At 42.7% G+C, this 22,052-nt stretch overlaps 2 protein-coding genes across 2 annotated transcripts in view; one reads left to right on the top strand and one right to left on the bottom strand.

The window, feature by feature from the left end:
- IGFBP7 (insulin like growth factor binding protein 7) overlaps positions 1–2,343 on the top strand; it is a gene marked incomplete at its 5' end in the record, with an annotated part of 17,684 nt that extends 15,341 nt beyond the window's left edge. The window contains 2 exons of the mRNA XM_026082098.1: positions 430–556; positions 2,102–2,343. Of these exons, the coding sequence (XP_025937883.1) occupies positions 430–556; positions 2,102–2,121 (147 nt within the window). The remainder of the gene's footprint in view (positions 1–429; positions 557–2,101) is intronic.
- POLR2B (RNA polymerase II subunit B) lies at positions 2,286–22,052 on the bottom strand. Its single transcript, XM_026082102.1, has 25 exons — positions 21,942–22,052; positions 21,535–21,607; positions 19,825–19,975; positions 16,481–16,593; positions 15,994–16,213; positions 14,852–15,010; positions 13,519–13,683; positions 12,766–12,962; positions 11,848–11,967; positions 11,241–11,427; positions 9,909–10,052; positions 9,490–9,629; positions 9,285–9,396; positions 8,799–8,953; positions 8,356–8,554; positions 7,671–7,839; positions 7,089–7,185; positions 5,907–6,001; positions 5,364–5,614; positions 5,187–5,276; positions 4,817–4,924; positions 4,275–4,388; positions 4,017–4,177; positions 3,382–3,577; positions 2,286–2,535 (listed from the first exon to the last, which is right to left on the bottom strand). Exons 1-25 carry the CDS (start codon positions 21,958–21,960, stop codon positions 2,446–2,448), a joined length of 3,525 nt encoding a protein of 1,174 aa, XP_025937887.1. The 5' UTR covers positions 21,961–22,052; the 3' UTR covers positions 2,286–2,445.

The following is a 22,052-nucleotide window of genomic DNA, read 5'->3' as shown; positions in this document are numbered from 1 at the left end:
CCCTGCCTCCCTCCCCATGCCAAGCGTGCAATGCTCCAGCACATCTCCAAACTAAGCAAACGCTAGAGAGCATCAAGGCATGCTCCATCTGGCCTAGCAGAGCAGTCCAAACCCAGGCCTGGCTGAACTGCAGCGGGAGCGGGGGCTTGTCCTTGGGGTCTGCTGCCTCCCAAACCTGACAGGGGAAAGCCACCACCATCTGAACCAGACCATTAACTGCAGACAGAAGAAATCAGGCCTGAACTGTGCTGCACTCAGTATGGTCCCTACAGGTTAACTGCTGCTTCTTCCACTAGCTGCTTCTCTCTCCTCTGTTTGTTGCTGCGTTATCCATCTYGAGCTATTCAGAAGTTATAAAAGGTATCTTAAAACAGAAGCACTCCTAACTCCACACAGGATACTTATTGAGGGGCGGGTTTCTTCCCTTAGATAAGTCCTCTGAGCAAAGAGGATGCTGGAGAATATGAGTGTCACGCATCGAATGCCAAAGGAGAAGCAACAGCTTCTGCAAAAATCCACGTTGTGGAAACTCTACATGAAATAGCCCTGACCAAAGGTAGGTACTGCGGATAAACAGTCAGCAGCTCTTTCCCCTAAAAGTTTGCTCAGCCCTCTCATACAGAAGGATCGCCTCTATTTACTGCTTTCTGCAAAAAGTTTACACTGGAAATAACAGTTTAACATGCAGCTTTTCCTGTTTGGCAAAACATTCCCAGCAAGTCTGAGCTGCTAGAGTTCTTAAGGGATTAAGATCAAATAGTCCCCAAGTGCTGTTAAATACTGGAGATTAAGATACAAAATTAAAAATAGATTTGGGGCTTTTAACAAAAGAACCTTCAGTGGTTTTCTAGCCCTAGATTTGTATCCTCGAGATACCTTTCAGTGTTCTCAGAACACTTCCAAACGTGCCATCTACTTTCCTGGGAGCAGTACTGGCATAACCATCCACAAGACACAGGGGTACTTCACACRCCTAAATTCCTGCCAAGTCCCTGCACCTCCTTGTTCTTCCCCCGTCTGAAAACAAGCCAGCCCCTGCACCCTGGAGTGTCGGACCACAACAGGCCTGTGGGCAAGACCTGTAGCCTCTCCTCTCCAGCCTGGCCGAGTATTCAAAGCCGGCTGCCGTTTGCCAGGCTGCGTGCAGAGCTGATGGCAAGCCAACCATCCGCGTTCCAGCTGCGGAGAGGATCGCGTAGTACCAGCGTTGTTTGCGCTTAGGAGTGAATCCCGAAAGCTGGGACAGTAATGATAACAGTGCTGAAGGCAGAGGCACCGGGGGCCAAGCATCCAGCTGGAGAGTACTGGGATGCCCAAGCCCTCTTTAGAGCAGAATCCCAGTTTGAATCCCGCTAGCTTTGTTGCTGCTTGCTAACCTTTATCAGGATGGTAGTCTTGAGTTCCTGGATCCTTCTATCCCTGAATAGCCGCAAGATTTCCTTTAGGAGAACGTTAACAGTGCCTGGCAGTAAAATAAGAGCATAAAATGAATCCCAATATCACTTACGCATAGGATTTTTTAGCTATTCTCTATCCCTTTTCAGACATCTTACTTAGAGAGGTGACTGAAATTGAGTTTTACTGAATTGTGCCATGAGCCGCACACTTACACTTGGCCCCAGCTCAGAAAAGATTTGCTCCCTCTCATAGGGACACTACTGCCAGGTTGTAGTAGCGTTGTTCCTTCATGGTTGGTTTCCGGTACGCACCCCACATGCTACTGCCGCTTCTTTTCAGCTGTAGGAAAGCTCTCAAAGAAGCAGGCCATAGCTAAGCAATAAGCTGGCAGTCCGCGCTTAGGTAAAGGATACTGATAACGGAAGCTAAACTCTCAGACTCACTCCTCCATGGCTACACGTTTAGGAAGTCTGTGGCCCATGTTCGAGTGACCTCAGCATGGAAAAAGGCTGTCAGTTCCCACCCCATACCGCTGGACTCGTGCAAGCAGGGAGGGAGGGAGGGAGGGAGGGAGGACAGGACCAAGTTGTCAAGTCTCGTCCTCAGCTAAGACATCAAAACCTCACTGCCTGTGCTAATGCCCGAGCTGTGATATTACCCCTTGGAACAATACACAGCATAACGTGTTTTTGTTTTTCCACAGATGATGGTGCAGAGCTGTGATGTGAGGACTTTCACTTACACAAGTTTTAAGTTAGTATTTTGGAAAGCTGCAACCTCTGGCTTTTTCTAGCCCACTGATCAGTTCCCTCTTACCTTCATTATTCCTTGAATACCTATTTGCTTGCACACTTTTTTGCACATATACAAATAAACAGATTCACAAGTTTGATTACAAATTTTAATTCTATTTACAGGAAATAAACATACAATACTTTTGAGCAGTAGATAGCAGATGCGTAAAATTGTATTTTGAATACAACCTACACAAAATGAAACAAAACCGGAGCACTTCAGTCTCACCATTAAAAAAAATCCTTTTAAAGGCTAAACACTCATCATTCGAGGCGCAATACTCATAGACATCAGTTCTTGGAAAAGGAGCTTGCAGGCATAGGGCATTCGAACCAAAGAGATCTGGAAACACATTTCAGGAGACTTGTGGTTAGCACTTCTAAAGCATGAACTTCTGCCACCCTCTCCATAATAACTTGTCAAGTTTTGGCTCAAAGCTAGATCTGAAGTTACGTACGGAAGCATTTAACGAGAACTACTCAAAGGCAATAACAAAGCAAGAGGGAGGCTGAGACAGTCTRTAGAGGCTACACAACAGTTACTCAGAATTCATTTTTAGTGATAAAACCTGCAGCCAAGAAATCTGATCTTAAACAAGAGCCATTTAACAAGGGAAAACGTGCATAGGAAAGTTTGTTTGGCATGCACGAAATGCAGTTAAGACTTCCGGCACACATCTCTTCTTTAGCCCAAGCCACTGTTAGAACTGCAGCAGTTAGTCCCCAGAACAAGAACAGGATTGTTCAAGATAACTATTTTTATCTGTGCTGCCACTCCCTTGAGATAGCTCTGTAGCCAAGCACACGCTAGAGAGCTTTGKGAACATAACATCTTCATGGGGACAGTCACAAGGGTGACAGCTCTGGATTCTTGTGATTCTGAGTTTTACTATTCAATATTCTAGCAATAAGCTCTCAAGTCTTTACTTTTCAAGTCTCTGAAAACCCTGCATGGCAAAATACTTGAACGACATTTCCTGCCAAGTGAGAAGCCAACACTGCAAACTCGGAAGGAAACATCTGAGTTAGGTAGGACACTATAAACACTTAAACATTTGTACTTACGAAGCTAACCTAGCAATTGTTCTGGTGTTTCTTTAACCATCTACTTCCCCATTGTCCTGTTCACCTGCGTGACATTTCCCCTTACCCACAAAGAGAAACACTGGCTGATGAAACTCGCACCTACCTGAGTTTTGTTACGGCATCCCCGGCATTCATAGGTGTGAGTCCTTGTGTTTGCAATTGCCATGATTCCACAGAGGTTACAGACATGGACTTGGTATGGGTCTGAAGCTTCAAACAACCTCTCTCTCAAGAACTGGGCTGCTCCATGAGCGATCTGGCAATCTCGTTCCATTTCTCCAAAGCGAAGGCCACCATCACTGAGGAGGAAGGAAAAAAAAGACCTTTTGAGTTCAGTGGCAAAACACATCAGTGCTTGTTGCTGGGACAAGTAACTTGGCAGAATCACAATGGCAGCATTACAAGGCAGGAATAAGCTAAGCATTAATTTTCCTCTAACTCTTCAGAATAAAACTGTTAGGGAGAATGCTAACACAATCATTTATAGCTGCTGCGCTCATATGGCCAAGCAGTTCCAAAACAAATGTCAGACAGCTAACAGCCACAGCMCAACCCCACAGCAAAATGATGCAAGTGCTTAAATCAGGCTGTACTCATCTTAARCCAAACACACCAAAACGGGTAGCTAATCAGGGTAAGCCAATTAAGTTCTAGATGCACAGCTGAGGCAGCTAATTTTTAGGGCCAAGACTCCAAAGAAAAAGAAAACCCTGCATAGAAACCAACAGACATCCTTACCGAGATCTACCTTCCATGGGCTGTCTGTTAAGGATCTGGATTGGCCCTCTTGCACGAGAATGGATTTTGTCATCTACCATGTGCTTCAATCGCTGATAATAAGTAGGACCGATGAAAATCTGYGATGTGATTTTTCGGCCAGTGAATCCATTGTAGAGGACCTGAAGTAGTCAATGCAGTCACTGAATCATAAGCCCTACTGTCCATAAAACGTATATTAAAAAAAAAAAATACAATGAATTGATATTTTGGTTATACCTCATTTCCTCTTAGATGATAGCCATAATCTGATAAGAGGTTGGAAATCTTCTGCACGTTGACAGCATCATTAAAAGGTGTAGCATCACCAATTTCTCCCTTGTTTGCCGATACCTACAGAGAAAAGATTTGCAAAAGCCTGTCAAGATTTCTGAAAGGCTGATCAAACAGTTTTAACTCTTAATACCAGAACTTAAGACTTCATGCCCAAGACAGTAGCCTATCTTGCTTTGTTTATCAGCTACACAATTTATAGCTGAGATTTTCAAAAATGCACAATATCAACAATCTTGCTACTCCTTTTCTTAAGTGACAGGGAATATTTGGAGTAAATGAAAACAACCGATTACAGAGTACACTTGCTGGACAAAACTCACAGGGCTGGAGGTCCTCCTCAAGAAACCTGCTTTTGCTATCAAGTAAATGGAGAACAATTGTGACTTTTTAGTGGATTAACAAATACCAGGTATTTAGTATCTTAAAAAAAGAAAACTGTTTTAATTCATGTTTCTCAGACATGCAGCAGAAGTCATTCTTTTTACCTTCCCCTGAAGACATTCGATCAAGTGACCAATGGTCATGCGGGAAGGGATGGCATGGGGATTGATGATTATATCAGGTGTGATGCCTTCACAGGTGAAGGGCATATCCTAGAGCAGGAAAAGAGATGGTCAGTACCTCCCAGAACACCAGCTTTAAGAAAAGCAGTTCCATGGATTCACATTAAATATTTTAAAGCATTTCAGGGGCACTCCAGTAAGATAAGGAGAAGTTGTGTCCCCTTCTAAACATTCTAGCTAAAATTTAAATCAATATATCACATTCTAGTAGTTTTCCAGACAAGTCACTTAAGGTCAGAAATAAAATGTTCAAAAGAAGGAGGGTAGAAAAACAAAACAAAAAACCCCCTACCTCTTGCCTGTACTGGATTCCACAGGTTCCCTTCTGACCATGTCTGCTGGCAAATTTATCTCCAATTTGTGGGATTCTCACAGAGCGTACCTGTAAGCCATAGGTAAACATTCAATGGATAACTCAAGTCCTGAAGAAAAAGGATTAAGTAGAAAATGCACACATGTCAGTGCTCACCCGAATTTTGCAGAACTTGTATCCTTCCTGGTTAAGGGTTACCATGACCTGATCTACAATACCAGTCTCACTAGTTCGCAGAAAAGTGCTGCAGTCTCTCTTTGTGAAACGTCTGTTGGTGCTTTCCAGTTCATCTTCATTTTCTGGCAGAGTTACTGTTTTGCCAATAATGACATCRTCCCCGGACACACGTACCCCAGGTGCTATCAAACCATCATCATCAAGTTTGTCATAGATAGCATGTCTCATGCCTGGGGAAGGAAAGAAAACAAACAAAAAAAAAATAGATTCCCAAAATTTTCAACACACTGACTTTGACGTTTTGTAGAAACTCAACAGGGGCGCTTGCAAACTTCAGCCCAGCGCTAAAATGTCCAAAGATCATCCTAAATGAACATCTCAGCTAGTGCACTCTGCTAATACAGACATTTCTGCTACTGTGTTTCAAAAATAAAAAWTAAAAAAAGTAGCTCAACATTAACAACCTCGCCCAGAAAAAAAATTAACTAACAACCACAGTCTTTATATACTACTGTATCTTACCTTGGCAAGTTTCACGGGTAGGCTTTTCAAAAACTTCCTCTTGGTCATACCCTTTTTTGGACTCTTGCTCTTTGTATGAGCGATAGAACACAGATCTGAAACAAAGTAATAAAGCTTTCTGCTATGAGACCAGCTTCATTCTTCCTCAACCTATACATCTCAATTTCATTATAACCATATTTTGCCACATACTGCGGCTACTGCTATTAACGACAAACAAAGCTAATAACATTCACATGCCACACAAACTTTACTCTGAAGTCCTGTTAATCTGACTGTCACTAAGGAAAAAACAGTTTCAGGTGGCGTTTGAATGGTCACTTTTCAGACACTGCCAAAATACCTATAGATAACATACTAGTAATCRATGAGTTGCAGAGACCTTCAGATCTGCATGATCTCTCAGTAGTAGTTCTTATTCCTAGGGACTACTCRCATCTTTGTCTCATCATTCTAAGATTACTTTTTCCTTCTACCTGCCATTTTGCAAGCATTTTTAGGCTTCTACTGCTACCTCTAAGCTCCGCTCTCAGTACAAGTGAGCTGCAGTGGAAAACACATTTATATGCTCCTGTGAACACGGGAGGTTCTATAAAAGTTTGTCACGTGGGCCGTAAAATCCAATAGTCTCATTTTACATTGGGAGGCAGTAGATGCAAGCAGTAGAAGGCACCAAGCATCCACCTTTCAGGTTCACCTCAGGCAAAAGTGAATAAAACTAGAAACTCATTGACCAAGATATTATACAGTTACATCACTGTCATCTAAAGAGCAGCAAAATTGCATCAGTTGCCAGTTGTCCCAACAGCAGTTACAATATTAAGGAGAGGAACATGCCAATCCTCACAGGAAGCAACTGTCAAGCTACTAAAGATACGACTATATTGCAAAGCTGCAATAGAGGCATCAAGGAGTTCATACACCTGGCAACTCAGGCAGCAAAGAATCCAAATATTTTTCCATTAAATCACCATACAAAGAACATTTAATAGAGTAAACAAGACAACATTCACCATTTTCACTGTGCTGTTGTTCCCTTCCCCCCCCCCTTTTTTTTTTTTAAACACTTCTCAATCTGAACAAATTTGGAGAACAGTGTCTTCAGGTGTAGGATGAGCTTTTCTCAAGCCTCTGGACAACTTATGATACTGTTTTTTTTCCAAACTCTTCAAAATATCACACCTGAAAAAGCCTCTATCCACAGCAGAACGGTTCATGATGACAGAGTCTTCCTGGTTATAGCCTGTGTACGATGCAATGGCTACAATCGAGTTGATACCTGTAATACGCAGAGCAAATACTTTGAAGAGATGCATGCATACCAGACGAGCGTCACTTATAACTCAAAATAAGTTGTATTTTCTACATTGAAGCTGATCTACCCTTTCTTAGATAAAATCTCCATAAACCACACGTGAAAACCATGTACTTACTAATCAGTAAGTGCAATTGTGGGTAAAGAGATTAGAGGTTTTATCAGGACAAGAATGACCCCTTGTGGAGAACCTAGCAAATACCAGTGCAAAAAATGCACTTTTCACTTAGACRTTAGCAGACTATATGGAAAAATAGTCTGAGCTGCAACACTAAYACCCTAGTAATGGTTTTTGCAGTCTAGGCGCCAAGCTGCAAGTTAACATTTTAACTTACCATTCATTTAAGAATTAAATAAATTTGCTAAGTATTTAGGCAACACATACCCACGACATTTTTAGTTTAAACGCAACAGTAATATTTTTTAATAAACATTTACTGACAACATACCTGCTGGTAACTCTCGAAATCGCAAGTACTCCATAGAACGAGTTGTTACAAGGGGCTTCTGAGGATAATACAGCACATGGGCCAGCGTATCCATACGAACATGGAAGTTCGTAATGTAAACTCCCATAGCCTGTTTACCCATAGCAGATTGGTATGTGTTCCTAGGAGACTAGGCAGACAAAGAAAGAACGATGTGTGTGCTGRAAGGGACCTCTGGAGATCATCTAGTCCAACCCCCTGCTCAAGCAGGGCCCCCTAAAGCATGTTTCCCAGGACAGCTTTTGAGTGTCCCCAAGGATGGCAACTCCACGGCYTCTCTGGGCAACCTRTTCCAGGGCTCTGTCACCCTCACAGGAAAGAAGTTTTTCCTCMTGTTCRGAYRRAACTTCCTGCGGTTCAGTTTGTGCCTGCTGCCCCTCATGCTATTGCTGGGAACCACCGAAAATAGTCCAGCCTATCGAGGTCCCCCTGAACGGCAGCRCAGCCCTCTGGTGTATCAGCCACTCCTCCTAGTTTTGCATCCTCGGCAAACTTGCAGAGAGACAGAGCGCGCACTCTGTCCCTTCATCCAGGTCTCGTACACACACACACACACACACGTACGTACACACCAAGCTCTTTACACATATAGCCGTGGGTTTTCTATCAACCTTAAAAACAGGATGTCAGAAGTGATGCTACTAACCTGGTTGTGATCAGGGAAAGGGATGATAGATGCACATACTCCCAGGATCATAGATGGGTGAATCTCACAGTGTGTGTACGTTGAACAATACGCGACACCTTTCTCTTGCAAGTCATCCGGAGTCATCGCCAGCATCACAGTCTCTTCTTCCAGGGTATCAATATACTCCACTACACCACTGGCCACAAGATCCTGCCAGCTAAACAACCAATGTTTGAAATACTCAACTAACACATAAAATGGGTCTCCTCAGCAGTATCAAGAACAAGAACTTCTCCACCTTACCACCGCCACCACCGGCACAGCATGATAAAATATATATATATAAAAGCAGCTCTGTGCTGCACAAAGCTTTAAAARTTTCTCACTTCAAATCTGAAGGAACTTGCAGCTTCCAGTATGGAAAACTAGGCATTCAGTTGAATTTCAGAAACACATCTCACCTGTAATTGTTATACTCTCGCTCCTTCAGTTGGTCAATATGCCTTTTCTTCAACAGCAACTTCTGTTTTTCCACAATTAAAAGGGGTCGACAAATTCTGCCTGCATCCGTATAGATGCGGATTTCTCGCTCCCGGATATCCCTAATCATTGAGACCTGYAGGAGTAAGCAGTGAGTACCCAGTGAGCAGAGTCACAGCCTCGAGTCACAACTGCGGCACACAAAATAAGGTAACAAAGTTCCCTAAACCAAAGACCTTATAGTTGCTGTCAGCAGCACAGAAAATTTATCACGCTCCTATAAACAGAAGTATTTCAAGAGACTGTTTTAGTAAGAGCATTTCACAGCTGGACCTCTTAAGAAAGCAACATGACACATGTTCAAAAAGAGACTTGCAGGTAATTCTATTTGGAACTTGCAAAGTAGTCTCAGTCCGTTATCCTTCCTCATTTAAAGGGGTATCTAAAGCCTAGCTGAAAAGTTATACCTCCGACACAATGATGTCCATCTGACGACGCAGCTTTCTTAGCGTATTCATAAGTTGTTCCGGATCTTTGTGTATTCCTACCCAGCAGCCATTAACAAAAATCTTGGTAGCACTAGAAAGAGAGAGAGAGAAAAAAAAAAAAACCTTGAAACACTATGCAGGATAAAAAAATCAAGMCTGTTTAGACAATTTTATTTGCACATACTCAGCTATTGCTGCTGGAGATATTTCTTCCAGATTTTCCATACTCCACTCTTCCAAGAATTCCAAAATTGGGGATGGCTGAGACCCCACAGAAATGTAAGCCATCAGGGCTAAGTTCTTCACAAGCCCTACTGCATGACCCTAATAGAAACACAAAATATTTTTGTATTTCCAAACCAACAGATCCCTCAAGACGACAAGCACTTAAACTTTGAGTCCTCAAGAAACTGGACACAAAACATGTATTTACTCTACTAATTTCTACCATTCAACTACAGAGTTAGCTATAAAGCTAAATACTAACGTCAGTATTTCAAATAAAGTGCAAGTGATCACTGGAAGCGCTAAGGCTGTGAAGTGACAACCAGACAAAAGCAGTTAGGAATGAGTAAGTACTACTGTAAATATTACTTTCATTACCTCTGGAGTCTCAGCAGGGCAAACCATGCCCCACAGCGTATTGTGCAGCTGTCTGGGCTTTGCTAGTTTACCGTCTCTACCAATTGGAGAATTCAGGCGCCTCAGATGGGACAGCGTAGATGCAAAAGTCAGACGGTTTAACACCTGCACGTAGTAATGAATTCAGTTAGCGAAAGCTTCCTAGCTGTGTTGTCCTAACAGGCACTGTAACACATTAGAGGAAAGGATCAACACCCTTGAGAAATTAATGTTTTTGAAAAGAACTAAAATACCTCCGATTTTTGTTACCTACACTTTTCAGTCCACCTCCATTGATCTTAGGCTAATTCTACCCTTAAAAGCTTTTGCCATTACAGCACTGCTTAGGAACGTAAGGGGTTTTTTTAGAGAATTCTTATACCATGGCAAGCCCCAGCACCCATGCAGTTACCCAAGTAGAGAGGTGTTTTTGGTAATATATCTTACTCTGATCAGATAATAAAAATAAATGATACTTGCAAAAATACTCTCTAAGCTCTATTTTCACCAGGAGGGTTTGCCAGTACAGTGATACTGAGAGATCTTTTAAACTGCAGGCTTAGTCATTAGGAGCAAATCAACATTTGTATTATCTTTTCAGAGCCTGCTCAAAGTTTCTCAGAAATCTAAGAAAATTTAATTTTACAGCCTAAATYGTGAGAACGTACGTAAAAACCAAACAACCCCCTTACATACACACAGAAAACAAGCCATCTGGAGACAGCTACCATGTCCCCTCTTTCCTCACTTTGCTYTCCCCAAGTTACAATCTCGCAAGGGCCCCAGAAAACAAAATGAACTGGCATTCAAGGACTCTCACTTCTTTCTTGTTTCCAACTTTATGAGGAACAGGCTCAACTAAGCACCGCTCTGGGCTAATGAAGTCAGTGCTTCTCCTCATTAGCTGTGGAACACATACCTGTAATATTACAAGGTGCTACTCAAGTTTTTTTAGCCCGCTGTGAAATACTGGAAATAATTAARGGAAAGAAATCCATCCTCCCTAAATATTGCCTGAGACTTGACCAGACACACAAGAATGCGCTCTAACACAAAAAGGAGCGATTACAGAATAACACCAACCGTCCTGTAGAGAACACAATAGTTAAAAACAAAACAAGAAAACCCACAAAAAACCACCTCTTTCAGCTATTTGGATCCTCACCTGTTTCAGGTATAGAAATTTCCTTCAGAGGAAAGTTCTATTTAAGACACAACAGTGGCCCCTGGCTGCAGTGTTAAACTCTTCCACGATATAACTTTATTCTCAGGTAAACCTGACAAACGGCATCATGCCTTATTCAGCCATCTTACCTGAGATACTCCTGCTCTGGCCTGATGAGCTTTCTTCTGATCGCCCCAGTTTCCAGTCGCCAATGAATACTTCAATCCATCTGAAATAATTCTTGTTTTAATTGCCAGTTCCAAGTTGAAATCTTTCCCTCTGTCAATAAACTTTTGTGCATATATTCTCACTTCCTTCAGCAAATTTTTAAACATTCTGCAAAAGAAGATGCCCAGAAATATGATTAAACAGTACTGTRGCAATTCAGCCTATCTAGCACTACTTGGAAAAAACATCACTGGCCTCCCAAACAGGAGCAAGTAATTCATAACTAGAGAGAAAAAAAACTCATCYGTTTGTAAATGTGCGTAAGGGCTGGGCTGAGTTACATTAAAAGTGCTAAAAATACGGCAAGATATCAACCTCTTATGCTTCAAAACATAAGCTGCTATTAMTCACCTACTATTAAAGGAAATCCACCCCCACTCCACAAACAAAGCCATAATCAGACACAGGCTGTGTTGCCCAAGACCGGCTATGAGACACGACAGAACAGTCTGATTTAACTAGAAGCGCAGAATTTGCCACGCAGCTCCCATTATGTATCTCCAAAGAATATTTATCTATTTTATTTACCCTCTGAACAGGAAAGCTAACAGTGGCCCAGCAAGATCCAGTCTTTTGTTGCCATAATGATCTCTGTCATCAAGCTCTCTTCTTCCCAGTGCTGCCAGCAACAATCTATGAACCATATACCTAAKCAAATAAGACAAGTTTATATTTTAAACCATGGGCTGACATTCATGACAAAGATTACATACTTTATAAGATACATCAGTAAAYTGTTCCACAAACGTTGTCAATTCCAGATCGAATTAAATTATTGCTGTTCTAACACAGACCTCTTCAACACACAGATCCTCGAAGCTGAGTGACCCACTGCAAGTTCAGGTAACCGCAAGTGAAGTTAATACTTGTATCACAACGGCAATGCACCTTGGCCTTCTGCTACGTGTCTGTCCCACACAGTAAGACGGGCTAGATTTAAACTGGGGGGACTGTGGACGAGATGCGTATCAAAAGTAACGTGGAATCAGGTGTAGAATGATAGGTCTCTTGATGCTGTGATTCATCTGCCTACCAATAAGCAGTGGTCACRGGGACAGGCTAATAGTTTTTAAGAGTGGATTACATTACACACAGATTGTCAACAGTTATCAGCCATGACAAAAACATGTTGTCCATGCAATGTGATGTCAAGAAAAGTTCCTTGTCACGACCATCACACCTAAACTAAGATTCAGGGTATGTGGAGGGGTTGTTTTCAAATTTTTTATTATTTTATCATTATTTGCCTTTTCTCAGCTGGGAAAATGTGCAAGTGCCCTAGGATTTATCACTGAGTATCCAGGGACTGTAGTTAAAAGAAAACTCGTACTCATTGTTTGTTTTTACCAATCATATACTTCATAAGCAGCTAAACTATGGAACAATCTGTATGCAGTGTCCACTTGCAGACGTGTGACAGTGCACCTAAGAAAAAAATTGACATACCCTAGAAAATAGGCCTTTTTGGTTTCACAGAAGTCGCTGACACCAACATGTGGGAGCATTTCTTTCTGCAAGACTTCTTTAGCATACTTGATTCTTTTCTCTTTGGTGACACCTGGCTTTGCACCTCTTGATCCAATGAAGTTCAGAGCGACATTTTGTTCCTGGATGACAAATGCTTCATCCAAAGAAGGTTTGACCTAATGCACAAAATACAGCAAAACCCTGAAGCATCCCCTGCCCTTTGGGTTTGAAGAAAACTACACAGCAATTTGTCGACGATTCTTTTTGAGGACTGCTAATTACAGATCCAATTCTAACAACAGTTTCAGTCTTTAATATAGTAGCTCTTTTAAAACGTTAAGCAGAAAACATTGATGGATCGCAGCAGGAAGAACACAAAACAATAGTTCAGACTTCAGAAGATGGCTCTGATTCAAGTACCTTCTTGGCCTGCTGCTGCCTCAAATATAAATGGGGATTTTAAAAGTAAAATCAATGGCAGCAGGATAAGACTCTACCTCTCCAAATACCGATTAGCCTTTTAAAATTTCCACTGCACTTTGTTCACTTAAAGCACCTATCGGAATGGGTTTGGGCAGAGAGCTTTTGTCATTTCTAATACACAACCCACAGAAATATGAAAAAATAAATTACAATTGGGAAAGGAACAAAATACTTTAAATACTGTGAAATTTGCCACACCTAGACATCACCTAATGTTAAGCTAGGAAATAAGTTATTTCTATTTATTACCATTTCCATCATTTCTGGATCTTCAAAATCATAAATGATGTGCTCTAAAATATCCCTGTCGGACACAAAGCCTAGCGCACGAAAGACAATTATGATGGGCACTTCCTGTTTGATATACGGCAAAGTTGCCACAATGCGCTGGCCAATAGCACTCTTCTTTGCACCCTAAAAGATAGGGAAAAAAATACATTAGTCTTGAACGATTTTGCCTTTAAACAAAAATCTCTTTCTGGACTTCAATGATACATTACAAATGCACTGATTCAAGCACTACGGGAAAACATTACTTCTCAACAGGCTAACTAGGGGGCTGTTCCGAAACCCTGCTCCAGCAGTCTCCCCTCCCCTCCCCCCAACGTTTCCACCTTTAAGCCTACAAAAACTTGAAGGTTTTTTCCTGGCACAAAAAAATTAAATAATACCTTTCATTCAGCAGTACGCATCACTGTCCCCCCCCCGCCCCGTGTATTTATAGAGAGCAATCCTCTTCACCTTCAGATTGCCTTTTGACAGCCTAAATAAATCAAACTTTTCTAATCCACTGTGTGAGACTCCCTATTCCCATGATTCCTCCAGCCGTTGTTCTCTTTCTTCCCCAGCAAGTAACTTGCATTATTTGTGTGGCGGGATACAGAGAGACAACCATTCTCACGCCTGCGGGCCTGGGGTGCTCTAAGTGTGGCAAGGCTTCTGGTAAAGTTACTCTTTGCACGCATTTGGGAATATTCAACCACCAGTAGCGGTAGATGGGTTCGGAGCCCCTCTGCATATGATGTTATGAATAGCACCTATTCCCCCTCACAAGACTACTCTGGTACGGGGAARCCACTGCACAGCGCCTGCACTTTGCCAGGTGCCACAGTTTTAAGATGCTAAACACGAGTTAATAYGTGGCCTGCAAAACACACCTAAATGCTAACCTGGCTCTCAGCAAAGACAGTGTCCCTACTCCTATTCTTGTCCTCTGTCAAAAAACAAGCAGTTGGTTTGGATTTTCTAAAAACTCATTTACAGTAATTCTAAACAGATTCTTTAGCCACGTCTCCCAGCCTGCCACAAAGAGAGTCTTCGTCTCAGGCCCCAAACCAAATTCTTTGCCCCAAAGACAAGCATGATCTATGATGAACGAAATACATTTTCATACAATTTTACCTTCTTCGCAACTTTACATCAAAATAAATTTCTTCTCAAAATCCCCAAAGGAAATGACATGAAGCGACGGGACAGTAACAGAACTCCTAAAACAATCTTTAACATAAGGCCAAACATAGCATTAGCTGTTTCCACCGGGGCGGGGGAGGAGGGGGGAGAGTGTTTTACCGCTCAGGCATACCTGCCCGCCTCTGGCCAGCATGCTAACCCATATAGTACTGGTTGGTCGAGAGGAATTCTCCAGACAAGATCTACACTCTCCTGTGTAGGCATATTTTGAATCTTTCTTTGCAAACACATACACTGTGTTTGTAGCCATTTTCTCCTGAGCGATCAGAACCTGTGTTAGAAACAAGAACGCTAGTAAATAACTGACAGAAAGGTATGCTGAAAGCAACACGCACCGTGTGTTTCTTCCATTCCTTCAGGTGCCTTACTTTTAAGAGCACTGCCAGCGACACAGTATGAAGTCAAGCTGCCAAACTCACCTGGATTACTCTCTACACCTTAGAAGTACAGTATTAAGCAGAACATACACCCAGTTAAGGTGGAATACCAGAAACAAAAGACACGGAGAACACTGTATTCTCTATGATGCACTTACCACAGCCGCCAGCTGTGCTGAGACGCTTGTGCTAGCTTTAGCCGCAACACTGATAAAGAAAGCATTTCCCTACCTCTCCGTTTCCAAGGCCAATGCACTACACGTACAAAGACGGAAATGCCGGCCCCAACGGTCAAAGCCAGATTCTTTTTGGTAAGAATGATACAGAACAAAAATACAATTCTACTTCTTTTGCTGGGCTTGCCCAGGTGTCAGTCACAAAAACCTGACAGTTTCATTGATGGGGCACAGCAATATAGAGGATATGCTTTGCTAAAGCTGGGTCTGCAGCTTTGAAGGGAAGAAAGGAAGAGTATAAACCTACTCTTACCACAAAATGAGCCTACACAGCTGTGAACAACCTGGAAAAGATTGCGAGTGAGGAATTCTCCTCCTCCAACAGATGATCAGGTTTAAACTGAATGTTGCCCTGCAGTGTTGAAAATGGAAAGGAGAATATCTAAGTACTTGGCATTCAATACAAAACAGTTTACCAAACTGTAGAAAGAAATGTGTGTCACAGAAGGAGGAGAAAAGATGGCTCAAGGAAGTCCTAAACAGAGGACTAAAAGCTCATCTTTCTACAAGAGTATGAGAACCTGAGGTAAACGTAGCACACTGGGATAAAAGTGCTTGTGTTCCTGGCAAAAGACATGTCAATACGTAATGTAAAACTTTCAGCGTCTGTAACGCAGACTGTGCAAGATATCATCCCTTACCTTTTCTGATCCATTAATGATAAAGTAGCCRCCAGGGTCAAGAGGGCATTCATTCAGTTCGCAAAGATCACGGTCAGTTAAGCCATTCAACAAGCAGTATGTTGAACGTAACATAATAGGGATTTTTCCTATAAAAGTTTTCTGATGCTGTGTCTGTAACTGGTCTTCCCCCTCTTTAATGACTGTTTTAGTTATATCCACGTACAGAGGGGCTGAATACCTACAGAATAAAAACAGCATCGTATTATCTCTCAGTTATTGCTCCAGACAGCGCAGAAGGATGATGAAAGCAGTTATTCAAGCACTCACTGGCAATATTAAGCATTATTACCAAATCATCATCTGCATTCAACAACTAGACATTGTGATTTAAATGGAGCAGTAATTATTAAGTTTTCAGTGTATGACTAAATTGAAGAAGACTGTTGGTTTATAATGCAGAGAGCTGTTCCTTCCTTGCGTTACCCTCTACAGAGGTCTTTCTTACGTGAGGTTTCTCAGCCTGGCTTCGTTGGGCATCATGGGGGACGGTGCGCCATCTCTTTCCCAATGCGTTGGTTTGGAGAGATAGATTTGTTCAAACTTCAGCAGATACCGGGGCTGGAAAACAAGACGACATTTAACTGTAACAGAAGAAACATCGGTTTTGGTTGTGTAAGAGCAGCCCTGGAGGTTAAGATCCAGCGCTGCTGCGTGTCTTCAGCTCAGGGTAAGGAAACGATCCCTCTTCAAATGGCTACATTGAAAAAGCACTTAAAAGCTGTCAATAATTTCTAACCAGATCATTAATAAAAACATACAGGGAAAACTGACAGGTCAAAACCTTTGGCAAAAGAAGAGAAATAAAGTGTCCCAATAGGTCTTCTCCTGTGAAACAGCTAACAAATCCAAAATCTGCCAAGTCAATGAGTATATTAAAAAAATAGAATATGCCTTTTTTAGAAATCTGTTCTGTATGTAGGTTTAATTAACACTAGCAGTTWTACGAAGCAAAAAGTTGCAAGTTCTTCAATACTCACAATGAGATGGTTTACATATCTAGATAGGGTATTGGTTTTCATAAAGCATTGCTCCCTTGCATAGAACATATCAAATTTAGTAGTTTTATTTTAGCTCCACCAAAATCCTTTCAGGTTGTTACAGCACCTTCAGCAACAGAATTCTCAGCGTCTTCACTTTGCTCCAACCTCCAACTCATCTCATTCAGAATCCTACTGTGATGAGACAACATTCACCTTACCTAAACCAAAGACCTGGCTTTCAAAACAAAGGTCTATAAGTTTTAAAACAATACTCCAATCAAAGTGCTTTTGTGGATTTGGCATGGGACCTAGGACTTAAAAGAAAGCAGCAGTTACACAACAGTAACTTTGCTCAAGTGTTTTGCATGCGTGGTCTCAGTCCTGATGCACAAACACATGGAAACTGAGCACAGGCTTGGCCTGCGTGTGTGCCCAGTGACCTAGAGATGAGACACTCCATTCACAAAGCATTTCTTCACTGATYGAAATCCAGGCGCATGGAAATATAAGCAAATCATCAGACCTGCAAGTATGCAACATGAAGGACCCACTGACTTAAAACTTTGTCTTCAGTTCCTAACTCACACCGTGTCCTTTTACAGAACAGAAGCTTACCCAAATAAAGAACTACAGTGCTGCCACCCCAATTAAGTATCTGCTTAGAAGCCAGCTATTACTGCAACAGAACCTGAATTCCATGTAGGCACCTTACCGTATCTGAGCTATAAGGACTCTGCCGTAGCTTGCCACTAGAGCACTTGCTCTAGCAGAGCGAGCCCTAATACAGAGCAAAAAAAGTCAGCTTATGGTAATGCCGCAGGTGGTTGTAGACTTTCTAAAGTCTTTTTTCAAAGTCCTCGCACTCAACCCTCTCTCTGGACCCACTATTACAGGCAAAGGAGGAAATCACCCATTCCATCCATTYTGTCCTACACAGGGCTACAGAAAACACCCTTTTAACATCTGAGGTAGATAGTTTTGTTTCTTCTACAGATTAAACAGATTATTGCATTAATGTATCAAATCAACACAACCTTCAGACAAAATGGAAGTCTCATTGCTGCTATCCGCAAGAAATACTAATAACTAGCCTTCTGTATTCAGGATCTTCTCTTTTTCTTACTACTAACCAAAACTGTTACTGGATAAGGGTGACCATTTTCAGCATCTGAAAACATAGCAAGCTGGGTAAAATCAGTTCCGAGGATGATCCTATAAGATCAATAAACAAAATAAGACTTGAATTATCTGAAAAGACCTGAAAACTACCTGATTTAAAAAAAATGCAAGACAGAAAAGCTTCCTACAATGGTAGGTAGCAGAGCTGCTCCCCACCTCATTGGCAAACATTCTGTAGGTCAAAACATTCTCTCATTTCTTACTCAAATGGACACCTTTTTCCCTGGATTTCCAGCAGCACCAGTCTGAAGCACCAAGTTTCCCAATTTATCTTGGGAGCAATGAAATACATTTACTGTAATTCTTATTGCTCAGCATGGTTGTTAAGCCTTCCTGCGTGCTATAAATYCAGCCCAAATAGCCTTCAAAATTCAAGACTGTGAAATGGAGGGAAGAAGAAGAATCAAAAAGTCTCCTTAAATGAGTCAAGTATCCTCATATGTGGCAAAAGGTTACCTCTAAGTGAGCCTAAAGGAAAAAACGGGTTTCCTTTTTCTTGCCTCTTGACCTAACCCTAAAAAACTTTAATATGATGGTAAAAATAAGAAACCTAAGCTCTCTGATTCGAGAACGTTCAGCACCATATTTTGGTAGAGAAGAACATAGGCATGTACCGTACCTGGGATCTGAACCTTAACTGCATACAGCAAAGGTCTTTTACAAATTGCACACCTAGAGAACTTGGTATGAATAACAGAGGGAACATCAAGGGGAATTATTGTAAGAAAAACGTTTATGAACTGTGTGTCCAGCCAAGAAAGGACAGAAGTCGTACTTATTCTCTGTATAAAATTGTTTGCCCACAAAAAAATGCAAGTGGACAGTCAAGCTGTGAAAGAAACTGGGCTGTTAAAGTTCTTTTAAATCTCTGCTGGGGAAGCAGCAAGGTAGTGACTGGTGGTAGCGGACTGGATCATCATTCTTTGCACCTGCAGAATGGGGATCAAAACACCATATGGCACAAACAGATGAAAGCACCGTGGCCCACAGAGAAGGTACACACAATTCGTGAAGAGCTGTCACACAGAACAGACCTTAGACAATTTGTTCTCCTTTGGAACACGGTACCAATGGGAGATGACAAGCAAAGCACCTTTTGAAAACCAGGGCCTAACTTCAGTTAAGAAAGCTAGCACAGAACATTTTAGCCATAAACCTTTCCTGCCATGATAAAGCTACTGAAAATGCAAAATCCCATCAAAATAAGGTTTGCTTTCGGCTGTCTGGCTTGTTCCGCTACATCCCTGTCAGTGATGCTTACTCCCAACCCCGAGTGGTATCATACAGTAACCGACAGGATGATCTACAGCAGCAAATCRGTCATTCCTTGACTCCAAGAACAATTTAACTAGCGGGAGTCACTAACCGCACAGAAGAGGAAAGTCTGAATCCATGGATAACAATGCTCTTGCGTGTTTTTCTTGGCAGTAAGCTTGACTATTTGAAAACTTGGGCATATACATCACAGAATACAGACATCTCACACTTCTGTCCCATTCACTGCAAGAGCAGTGTCAGATCTCTTGCCTTATTTCTGACTCTTGAGAGGGGAATCAATAAAACCCACCTAAATAACAGAAAATCATTTTGCACTGCAAAACCAAATTAACTCTGCAGGGTCTCCACTTACTGGCTCTTCCACTTCTCCTGTGGCATGCTGGGCTTCAGCTTGTAAATCAATTGGTGGAGCGTCTTCAACAATTCTCTGCACAGACATCTGAATAAACTCATCAAAAGAATCCAGCTGTTGCCTGACCAGACCTTTCTCATCAAAGTAGGAGCTAAAAAAAAAAAAAAAAAAAGTACATTACTCAACAAGAGCTCTTAATTTAACTCACACTCGACAAGTTCAATATCTATTTATTACAAAACCTTTAGAAATCATTAAATACAATATGAAAACACAAACACTGAATTTTCCTGAGGCATAAGTTTCAAAAATAGCTGCTCAGTAATGTTAAAAAATAAATTCTCTCTCAGTGTTTGAAGGCGCAGACACAACAAGGTGACAGACTTGCTGCCCACTCTTGGCTAAGCCATGGCTGTATGCACAGTCCATCTCAAATTAGGAGTGAAACATGATGACTTAAACCTCAGTAAAGGTGGCTTCAACTAATATTTTCTACAATGCCCGTGACAATTACTTTGCTTCAGATCATCTTCCAAGCTGCAGTAAACTGAGTGCATGCAATTGTAGGCCCCTAATTCAAGATAACAGTTCTCAGAACTTTTCTTAGCTCGGATCCCCTCTGTTCTGGCCACACAGAGATTCCCAGCTTCACYCCTTCCTGCAGCCTCTGGATTCTGCCTAACCTTTGTGCCACCTCCCAAGACACCCTAATTGTGGCAATCCAAACCTGAATGCCAAACCGCATCCTAGCTTCCATCGGGATGATCTAAACATGTTTGCTGCATAAGCTTCTGCCTGCAAGCTCCTCTCCTCCAGCGACCCTGCATTCCTGAAGCCAGCCAGGAAACCCTTACTACCCCAGCTTCTGCCCCACCACCTACAAGATCTCTGGAGAAAACTCGTAACAACTACCCCCCATCAGTAACTTCAGGCTTCCCCAAGAAGGGAAACATAGCCTTGCCTATTGCGCTGCTGCCACAGTGCACCCTGTCAGCACAGCCTGCCACTGCATAAAGGGAAGGGGGGAAGGAGGGAAGGGGCAACCTAAATCCTCATATGGAATGAGCTCCAGCTCCAGCTGAAGGATTTGGCCCAGTTCCCTCCCACCTGACTCAAAGCAAATGCAACACTCCTCACTGTGCTGCCAGACAAGAGAAAGGACCTCCTTCTGCCTCCAAAGTTTCTCATCCCTACTCTCTATCCAGACAAACTACAGGACCAGCTCTGCAGGTACACGCTTCTGTTTGGRAACTGCTGCTCTAAGACACCCAGAGAAACACTTTTTGCCTAGTTCCACACAGCCTTCCACTCTCTCAGAGGCACAAGAAGCTGCAGGGCCTGGGCCTTCATGTAGTACTAACAGAATACTAACACGGCAAACTGTTAAGTACTGACCTCCTAATGCCAGCACCCCCTGCAAGAATAATGGGCAGGCTGATGTGTGTGATTTGGGATCAAAACCATTTCATATTTCAGTCAAAACAGTCTAGCTGAACTGGGAGTCAGTAGGGCTTCTTACTCTCTAACAGTTTATACACAAGGCCAGCAGTCAAAACCCTGCTGTTTGTGCTTAAAGCCCTTCTGTCCAAAAAGTGACAAACGATACCATTTAGCACAAAGAATTCTGGAGTTTCCATCACACGTTGCTACCAAACTAGATTTTACCTTTAAGACCCGAAGCGTTAAGAAAAGTGAATTTTAGAAAGTYACCTAATAACAATCCAGCACGCTTCTTGCCACAGGTCGGGAGTGATTTCATCATCATCCTCATCATATTGCATATCTGCGCAGGAAGCATAACATTCAGGTCAGGCTTCGATCACCTCAATCAATCACGGCCTCTATTTGCCTCCTAACGCGGGGCCGGCGCAGGGCTGCGGCAGAGAGGCACCGCGGCCGCAGGAGGCTGCGGGAGACCCTCACGGCGGCGCCGGTAGCTCCCCCCCACACACACACACAACGGCCCGCGCGCGAGCCCAACGGCTCTCCCGCCCCTCTCCCTTCCCCACAACGGGCCGCGCGCGAGCCCAACGGCTCTCCCCCCCCCCAACAACGGCCCGCGCGCGAGCCCAACGGCTCTCCTGGCCCCTCCGCCGGGAACGGCCGCACGGCCTCACCTTCGTCCGCGTCGTACATGGCGGCGGCGGGGAGGGGAGCCGCGGGCGGCGGCCGACGCAGGAGCGAGAAGCGCGGCGAGARCGCGGGCCGCCACCGCCGGGCCGCCGGAA

Source organism: Apteryx rowi, unplaced genomic scaffold, assembly GCF_003343035.1.
Source record: "Apteryx rowi isolate R43461 unplaced genomic scaffold, aptRow1 scaffold_567, whole genome shotgun sequence".
Lineage (NCBI taxonomy): Eukaryota > Metazoa > Chordata > Aves > Apterygiformes > Apterygidae > Apteryx > Apteryx rowi.
Note: the sequence above shows the minus strand (reverse complement) of the source record. Positions and strands in the feature narration are given on the sequence as shown.